The sequence below is a fragment of the Melospiza georgiana genome, chromosome Z (assembly GCF_028018845.1).
Source record: "Melospiza georgiana isolate bMelGeo1 chromosome Z, bMelGeo1.pri, whole genome shotgun sequence".
In the NCBI taxonomy this organism is placed as follows: domain Eukaryota; kingdom Metazoa; phylum Chordata; class Aves; order Passeriformes; family Passerellidae; genus Melospiza; species Melospiza georgiana.
In genome coordinates this window covers 5307140-5316960 of record NC_080465.1, presented here as the reverse complement: position 1 = coordinate 5316960, position 9821 = coordinate 5307140, and the positions used below count along the sequence as shown (strand labels likewise).

At 45.9% G+C, this 9821-nt stretch overlaps 1 protein-coding gene across 1 annotated transcript; it reads left to right on the top strand.

Annotated features, from left to right (window-relative positions):
• Positions 1-383: 383 nt before the first annotated feature.
• Positions 384-9508, top strand: TAL2 (TAL bHLH transcription factor 2). Its single transcript, XM_058044386.1, has 2 exons — positions 384-485; positions 8960-9508. The coding sequence occupies exon 2, from the start codon at positions 8970-8972 to the stop codon at positions 9321-9323; it is 354 nt and encodes a 117-aa protein (XP_057900369.1). The 5' UTR covers positions 384-485; positions 8960-8969; the 3' UTR covers positions 9324-9508.
• The last annotated feature ends 313 nt before the right edge of the window (positions 9509-9821 follow it).

Below are 9821 nucleotides of genomic sequence, written 5' to 3'. Positions count from 1 at the left end.
CTTCTGGAAACACTGACATTGCCAGAACTGGATAAATAAGTAATTTTTCTTTTTAAATGTCCTCAAACAGAAGAGGAAAAAGAGGGGAAAATTAGACTATTACTAAAGCTGGCTCCATCCTTTCCTGCGAAGTTCTAGCCAGAGTCACTGAGACAAGTGACTAAAGCTGGCAAGGATGGTTCCAGCTACCAGAGAAGGGCAGGGGGGGCATGTGGCGATCAGAGAGGAGGCAGGACAGAGAGAGCATCTCCTGGGAGATGCAAAGCAAGCTCCCTGGATTGCCAGGACTAGTGGTGACACGCGCCAGACAAAGGAACTGCTACTCTATAAATGAGGCAGCCGGGACCAGCGCTAGGCTGACTCCAGCAAGAGCCAGCTCCGTGGGCAGGCACTGGAAAAGCAGCCGGGAAAGAATCACAGGAAGCTCCTGGTTTTGCTGTCTGTTCGCCCCTGACCAGGTTTCCAGAGGCACAAATAGCAGAAAAGTAAGTGAATGGCCTCTTCTCTTTACAGCTATCCTCCCCTCTTTTGGGCTTGTCTTGCAGCTTTCTTAGGGAAGCCAAAATTTCCCCTTGGAGCAGGGAATATCCTAAAAGGAAGGGATTTCTGCAGTGGCCTTTTACCAGTTCTCTGGATTTTTATTGTGGCACCTCTGGTTCTTGTCATCAAAAAAATTTAAGAGTAAGGCATCTCATCTGACAAAGAGCCACTTAGAGGTGGCTGCACTTCATCAAGTGAAGAGAAAGTTTGTACCTGAACTTTCCGAATTCCTACTCCCCTCAGGGACTCAGTGAGTCAGACCTTACCAGAAGAAAATATTGATTGGTTTTAGTGCTTTTGAGAGAAATGTTGGTGGTGAGATGTGGATGTAACGAAAGCGATCTTATAATCACTGCTCTTAACTATTCCTAGATTTTCTTATAGCTGTATAATTGCACATTAGGCAAACTCATTTATAGCACTGCAAGCTGCTGTAAATCAGAGTTATTGTGCTGGTGCAAAAGGATTAGACAGAGCATCATAGATTCCCTGAGTTTAGAAATAAAACCTAAGTGAATTCTACAATGCTGTTTGATATTTAAAACAAATTCCTTGCAAAAGCACAAATAATCATGTACTAATTACTCACTAGACTGTGTAGAAATTCAGTGTCAACAGGTAAAAGTGTAAGGAATAAGTTTAAATTCCGAATCCTCACACATTTAAAAATATCCCCATACTTTACTGGTCATCTGCGTTACAGTTGATGCAGACATAAAATATATAGGCATTTGAATTTTCTGCAGTTCAAGAGTGCACTTAGGAGGAAAAGCTTAACATTTAAAAAAATTTTCACTTTTCCTGTTAAATATTAGTAACTCTCAGATTTGTGACAAAACTTTTGAAACTGCCAATATAAAACATGTTTCTATTTCCAGGGGTAGCCTTCTGCATAAAACAATTTTTTGAGAAACTTAATAAACAGCAAAACATGCACGTTTTTTGAAGTAGTTATCCCTATCCTTCCTAATTTACTTGTAACACTACAGGACAATATTTTGTTTTCAGAATCTTTTCCCACCAGGCATTTCTATATTATTTCACACAGATACAAAAAAAAAAGAGAAAAAATAAAGGCCAAACAAACAATGAACCGCAAAGCTAACCAACCAGAAAAAAAACCAGAAAACCAGGAAAAACCCAGAAGATAAAGGCAGCTTGGTTTTTGCTGCCTGCTTACATAAACCTTTAAAGTAGTTGTGATACGAGCAGGTGATCCAGGGAACGTTGTGCTCATGGAGCCAGCATGCCAGGCAGGACATCTGTGGACTAAACACAGGTGCCTGAGGCAGGGATGATCTTAATATTGTTTGGGGGCCACGTCCAAACACAATAAATATCTACATTCTCCCTGATGCAAATGTCCTTTGCATTGGCTGGATTTTCCCCTTTTTGCTCCCAACAACTTCTCTAACAGTGCGAGGTGCTGCAGGCTGCTCTCTGCTGAGCTGTAAGATGTGCGGCGTCTGGTTCCACTCCTCACCTGAAGGAAGATGTGGATTTCCCTACACACACAGGCAGGGAAATGTTTTCTGCTATTCACAGCTGCCCTCCTGCCTCCTCAGGCCAGAGAGAGGGGGGCAGGAATGGGTGATGCAATGAGGCGGGGGAAATATCAGTGTGGAACAGGGTTTTGCACACTGGGTCTGTGTGTAAAAAAATAAAAAACCAAAAAAGAGACCTGAAGAACTCTTGGAACAGAACCCAACTGTTTTTCTTCTCTGTGTTTACCTTAAAGCACCGTGAGGGTGTCTCTCTGTGGTTCTTGGGCTGCTAATTTGGCAGAGACTGTTGTTAAAGGAAACCCACAGGAACTGTCATTCAGGCCAGAGAAGCACTTTTCCAAGAGAGACTCTCAGATTCCCTGGAACAGAAAACAGCACAAGTGCAGCTTCAGCAAATAAAAGCTGAACCTGGCAGAGTGTTCCTTTTTCAGCTTAGCAAGCTGTCATGGCCCTGCCAAAGCACTGAAACTCCATTTAGCAAAAGCTGTTGCAGCCCATGAGTGGGTTCTTTATTTTTTTGGTATAATTCATCTTTCTGCGAAGAGCCATAAAAGTATTGAGCAGAAGAGGGCTACATGAAAAAAAATCCAACAACAACAACAAACCCCCAAACCCCAAAAAAGCCCACTCCCATGTGCAGAGTGCATTTACACTCCATGTGAAAACCTTTTCTTGATCTACATCTTTATCACTATATTCAAGGTCTTGGCCACATACTCTGTGCTCTCCCAAACCCCATCTGGGTGGCAGCCCATTCATTGCTTTGCAGATTTTCCTTTCCCAAGGCAGGCCTAGAGGGCATGATGGCACTGCGTGCCTGCTGTGGAGTCTGATTTCCTCAGAAAGCAGAGAGCTCTTCCATGCTGAAGACCTGAACCCTCCAGGAGAGCAACTGGATTTCAAAACTCAGCAACCCAGGGGCAGCACTGGGTCAGGTGAAAGAGCTGCCCCTTGGAACTGGGATCATGTGCAGTGTAGTAACCCCAAACACGAAGGGTGACTTAGTCCTGAGACCTTCACACAGCTGCTTTTGAAGACTCCAGTGATTTCCTTTTTCTAAAGGTTCAGTGAGAGCACGAGTGTGACTGTGAGAGCTCCTGTAAATGCTGCCCTTAGACAGGAGGGCTCCCAGGAGCGGGGATTCTGCTGTGCGCATTTTGTCCTAGATTTAAAGGCTCTAAAAAAGGTAAATCACTGTGTCAGCATGGACTGTTTTTTACGGTGCTTTTGCTGCTCTGTTCTCCTGTGTGCTGTGGTGTGATTGTCACATAACACCCCCAACAGAGGCATGAGGCAGAGAAAGGAGCCCTTGTTTACTCTGAAGTAGATCCTCTTCCCACACCTTATTTGAAATAAAATGAAGCTCACTGATAGTGTAAGGAATCACCCTGGGGATGCAGGGAAAGGCTCTGCTCATTCATTTTAGCAGCACTGCAAGGCTGGGCCACCCCGTGCTTGTGTCTGCTGTAACACACAAATTCTTACATACACTTGACAATTTTTTTTCCACAAACCTTGCAGAGGTTAATAAGCAGGAGGGTCAAGGAGGTGCAGGGATAAAAAGAAAATATGGAAATAAAAGGAATTTGCCTGAGGCAAGGGAACCACAGAAACACAGACAGAAGCTCAACTCCCTGGTAGCCAGCCCAGTATTCACTCTCAGCATTGAGATCTCTCTGTGTCCTTGTCCACTGGTACTCCTGTGGGATTTTGGGTGGGAGACACTTTGGGAAGGGTCAGCACTGAGGTTCAGGGAGGCAGCAATAGGGAGAATGAGCTGAGGAAAGCTGGGGGAAGAGCCTGTACCTGGTGGTGAGCTGCTGCTCTTGCAATCCATCAAGCTGGGGTGCATTGTCCCCTCTGCCCTTCCTTCCCCCCCCCAGCCTAAAGAAAGTCCCTGAAATCCAAGCAGCAAACTGTGCATGGTTAAGCTGCAGGGAGTGAGTTTATTCCTCCTAGGGAATGGGGAATAAAGTCCCATTGTGGGAATCCACAAAATCAGAGGGTTTCGGGAAAGCTGCAAAAGGCAGGCCTCAGAGACAGTAGAACTGTGATTAGAGCTAAGCAGCAGCCATGAGATAGGTCAGCAGAAAAATTATTTAAAAAGTAGAAAAACAAGGACAAATAGAACAATGGTGTGTGTATTAACACTTGTCTAGAATAACTCTCTAAGCTACAGAAAAGTTTATCTAGCAAGATATTAGGAAGGTTGAAGCTCAATAATGGAGCTCTGTGCATTGTGTTTGAAGGCTCACAAGCAGGTGTTGTATTTGAAATAAGCAAGCATTGTTTTAACCAAAGATACATGTACTTGTAGTGATTGGATAGAACTACTGTCAATGTGCTTTTGCTTTGTGTGACTGGTCAAAAAACTTGTAACGTAAGTTGTAACATTAAGTTCTTGTTCTGCTGCCTGGGATGTGAGCTGCTGGCACCTTCCCATTGTCATAACCATGTAATGAGAGTGATGCTGAAAAACAAAACAGCTCAAGGCGCGTTCCACAGCAGTCCCATCCCGTCTGTGATTTGTACAGAGACCCCTGGCCAGCGATATCCCATGTCAGCAATAGGTATTGTTTTGTCTTGTGATACCCATGCTCAATCTTGCCCTCTGTGTGAAGCTGAGTGCCATGCTCTGAGGTCTGTGTGAAACTGAAGAGGGGAACTGTGAATCCCCCCTTCCTCCTCCGGCCCAAATCACAGGGATGCAAAGCGAACGAAGCTCAGCAGCAAGGAGTGATGGCTGAGAATCTCTGCTCCCCGTGGCAGACCGGGCTCACAAGCACCTGCCTGGGAGAGGAAACCATCTGCTCTTCTGTTGCCATTTACTTAAGGGCTGGGGGGACTTAACAAAATCCAGCGTAGTGTGTAAAATAACCAATTTTATCAGGCACCGGGTCTCCCCTGTGGAGTGATGGTGCGGCACCGCAGGTTTGCTAGAAGCACTCCAATTCTTGGTGGCAGCAGGCATCTGCTGTCTGATTAAGATTTGCAGGAGCAGGTCTCCAGCGGCCAGTTTCAGCATGGATTTAACTTCGCCGAGGTCAGAGGTATAACTTGAGGGAGGAACTTTCTCGCCCAAGATCTTTAGTTAATAGCATCCCGCTAATTATGACTGAGCGCCGGGCTGCCGGCGAGTCCCCTGCCAGCGCTCAGACATTAACCGCTGGCTCGGGGGCCATTTGCTGGGGAATGTCTGGCAGAGATGTGCTTTGTGCCCACGCTGCTCTGCTGCTCTGCTGCTGCCTGAATTGCCTGAAAGGCTTCAGCGCGGAGAGCCTGTGAGAACTGCTGCTGGGAGAGATCTTCATCTCCGCCGCCGCTCAGTCTCTTGTCTGGCTGCGTTGGAAACAACCACTGTTCCGCCCACCACACATTTTTATATTTTTAAAATGGGTAGGCAGGGGGTGCAAAGAGCTTCAGTTGTCTCTTTGGTGGGTGGTGGTGGCTTGTTTTTCCTTTGTTTCTTTGCATAATTCTCTTTACATGTTGCAGACGTGCACTTTAGCTTGTGAAACTCCATTTACATCCCACTTCTGGACATGCCTTCCTGACCTGAGTTAAATCCTTTCCTCAGTGCAAAATGTTGTCCTTCAAAGTAATTCCTGCAGTGAAAATGGTGTAAACTTCCAGATTTAGGTTGCTGAGAGCAGAATTAATCCTCCTGATTTTAAGTTGCTGTTTTACCGGATTTTTAATTCTCAGCTAAATGTGGGGCTGTTAATCTGTGGTTAGGAAAGGTGAGAAAAAATACAGAGTCCAAACCTGCAGGTTAATGCAATAAATCTACATGTTATTTGTACAAACAGGTGATTTCTGCACAGATTTAAAACAGACCAAGTAGATGACGTGTATTTCATACAGTGCATCAGAGAAAGCTAAAGAATGCATTGCTTTGTTGTGCAAAATTAGCAAAGACCTAAAGTAGCAAATGATACATTGAAAGACAAGTTTGGTGAGAAGAGTTGGAGAGAAGGAAGGAAAAGAAGGAAGGGAATGAGACAAAGGAAATGGAAATCAGATTCCCTTGCCAGCAAACTGGCTGCATTTTAACTAGAAGGTGCTGTGGTTACAGAGAACTTGAGGGATGTGTAGGTGACTAGAGCAAAAAGCTGTGCTGAAACATTACAATCACTGCAGGATTGGACCAGGATAATTTCTCTGCTATGTTTCTAATGGAAACTCCAAGCACAACAACAGGAAACCCACACAGTAAAGAAAGAAAGGAGAATTTAAGGTGGAGAGACATATAAGGTGGCTTACACCTGAAACAAAGCTCCCCAAGTGCTATCCCTGCAAGAGGAGGCGCTGGGAAAGGAAAGGAGCTGTTGTTTGCTGATCTCAAATAAATGTCAGAAATACAAACACACGTTTTTGAAGTGCAAAGCAGGAGCTGCTCTCACAAAGGCATCTGTTTGCTGACAAGGCTTGTGACCACAAGCGTAGCATTGTCCTTTCCAGAGGCATGAGTGGAGAGACAAAGGAAGCCTGGAGTGAAGGAGTAGGCTGGCTTTATTTTTCCACCAATAACAGCACTAACAGGACCAGAGGGCACGTTCACAGCACCAGGGCTGGGTGTTAACCTGCTTTCCTGGAGCCCTCTGTGCTGGGGGCTGCCTGCAGCAGGAGGAAGACAAGAGGCAGACTCACCCTTGGTGTTTGTAGCTGTAAAGAGATGTAAACAGGTACCCAGCAAAAACCAATCCACATGGCAGAATTATAGTGCAGAGCCCCAAAGGCCTGGCAAAATAGAGTCCAGTCCATCAGCAGGAACAAGGAAACCCAAATAACTGATACCTTTCCTTATGTTACCTTTTATACAGATAAGTAAGTATGTCTTCAGAAGAAAAAAAAAAAAAAAGGAAAAAAAATCAAACAACAACATAAACACCAAAACAGAGGACAGAGAAAGAAGCAGGTGGCATTCTGCATTTCACATGGATCTGAGCAGCTGCTTGGAAGAATAAATCTGTAAAGGCAAAAGTTTTGCCTTGGGCACTGAAAACATTGCAGTGTTTAAATCTGTACCACTGATGTGGCACTGCTCTTGCCAGAAAGGTACATGCAACATATTTGAGGTAGGTGCAAAGCACCAAGCAGATTTGTTCCCACAGCACAAACCAAAAATGATACACGGAGTAGGAGAACAATTTTAAAAAATGAATCAAAATAGAGATCTAATCCCCATTTGGATGAAGCAATGAGTCTTAATGTAAGTCTACAAAAGAGGAGAAAAACTCTCAGAAACCTGAAATATAAAGAGTTTGTTTTTTAAAGGAGCCTTTCACGAAACAAGGCCATTTTGATAAGACAGTTCTATGACAGTAATTTCAAACCTCTACCAAAACAGAAATGTGTTGCCAGTGTAAAGGCCAGGGCCAGAGGAGCATGTGAGGTGTTGTCGGTGAGAGAAGGCATTTTCAGCGTTCAGGGCTGTGCCTGTTCTGCTGCACCCCTCAGCAGAGGTCTCTGAACACAGCTGTGACAGGATTCACCGTGCTGCAGCTGTGCTCCCCTGGCAGCTGGTGATCTGTGGAACTTGAGGGAGCTGGGCAGGAACTTCCCTGCCTTGGCTTCCTGACAGGGCATCCCAATTAAACTGTGAGTCACATTTGTGTTTCTTTACTCCCTTGGACTTTTACTGCGTGTTTTGGTGAACCCTAAGTGTCTTACATGGTGTAAGGCTGCTTCAGATGGAAGCAGGATCACAGCTGGGCTGTCGTCCCAAAGTTTCCTCTTCCTGGGCATGAAGGATGCTATTTCCTCTGCTTCCCACTCCCCTTTAGAGGACTACAGTAAAGAAGGGTTTGCCAATGGGTATAAAAAGCTGAGGTTTTCACATGCATAAGAGGGTAAGGAAACATTTGTCCTTTAGTCTCTTGGCTGTGGAAAGCCCTTCCCTGCTCCAACTGTCTGTGTGCCATTGGCATAAAGAGCTGCCTCCGAAATGGAGGAGTTTATCTCTTCCAGGGCTGTGGGAGGGAAGGGAAGGCACTTTCCCATGGTGGTGGGAGAAAGCTTAGGGCAGCACAAAGAACTTGGCAGCCTTTCTGGTAAATGGTATTTAAAATCACTGTGCACCCCTTGCCTCAGTGCTCCTCTTTGCCAGGTCCATTCTGGGCACGAGGCTCCCTTTGCTTGGCTCTGTGAGGGTGGACAGGGAACAACTGGACAGAGGTTTTGTCTGGGATGCCAGCATGCTTGGTAGGGATCACACTTTCCCCCATGTACTGATGACACTTGTGGCATTTCTCAGAGGCTAAAGGAGAAGCCAGAGTGAAAAGTGTCTGCCACCAGCAGTGAGGGCTGGGCAGGGAACCAGACTGCTCAGCCCTGGAGAAATAAGCACAGTCACACATGTCTGTGGTGTGGGCTGGCTGCTCACTGGAGGCCCATGGTGAAGTCTGCATGGCTTATCTCCAGCCAGGAATCACCAAGCTTGGGCCAGCTGGGTGCAGACTCCAGGGAGGTGTGAAATGAGGCGGCGAAAGCAGGAATGTGCTCTGCACTGGGTCTGCCTGCTTTCCCCCATACAAAGTGTCTGTGTGGCTCTCACACAGCCTGGTGGGATGACAAATGCATTGTCTGTTGGGAATTCTCTTACAGGGGAGCTCCGAGGAGAAGGTGGGCTTGTAGCAGCACCAAATGCTTGTTCAAGGAAATTAAACTCCTTTACCTCCTTTGTGAAGTTCTTACTGAACTCTGGCATCTGGTTGTATCTCTAATACTTCTGATTATGACTTTAGGGTAAATCTGTGAAGAACATGAAGGACAAGAACACCAGCCAGAGAGGGTTAAAATTAGAAGTTTAGCACCACCACTCTGTGCTTACCATTGTCCCAGAATTACAGCAGCCGCAAAAAAGCAGCCTGTGTGAAATTCAGCATTTACTCACCATCTCCTTTGCTTTGCAGCACCTTGAGAATGACGAGGAAGATCTTCAGCAACACCAGGGAGAGGTGGAGGCAGCAAAATGTCAACAGTGCCTTTGCCAAGCTGAGGAAGCTCATTCCCACGCACCCACCAGACAAAAAGCTGAGCAAGAACGAGACGCTGCGCCTGGCCATGAGATACATCAACTTCCTCGTCAAGGTCCTGGGAGAGCCAGGCCTGCAGCAGACAGCCGTGGCAGCCCGGGGCAGCATCCTGGGGCTCTTCCAGCAAGCCCCACACTTGCAGAGCATGGAGGAGCTGACACTGATTGAAAACTGTGGTGTCTCCTGTCCCGGCATGGGCAGCAATATAGCAGAGTGTTGGTCAGAGGCGTCATCCCCCTAGCAGACAATGAGATGTGCAAGTCTCGGTGTTAGTGTGATAGTCCCTCTCTCCTGGCAGAATCTGTGGGTAGCTCTTTGGTGTATTGTGATTATTTATTTGTATTTATTGCTATTTAATTTGTATTTTTATTTAATAGGGTAGGAAATACTTGGTCGTGCAAAAACCTGGAAGTCCAGATGGAGAACTTGTGATCTCTGGGAGCCCGGAAGGACTCACTGCTGTCATGGCAGAGTCCAGGCCAGGAGAGTCTTCTGCCCAGATCTCGTCCATAAATCAGGGCATAGAAATTCCTTCCCTTTCCTGACAGGGAAAGAGATTATTCTCCTATTCCATTTCAAGGAAACACTATTGAGATGAAGAATTATGACAGCACCACAAAATTTGTCCACAACAGATATCTGGCCTCAGCAGTGAAACATATTGAGAGATGTGATATTTGACACAATCCTCCATATGCTGTTCTAGGGGCTAATCGCACTCTCTCTTGAACTTGTGGAT

Excerpts from the sequence above, each read along its gene's own strand:
- TAL2 (XM_058044386.1), top strand. The coding sequence starts at position 8,970 with ATGACGAGGAAGATCTTCAGCAACACCAGGGAGAGGTGGAGGCAGCAA.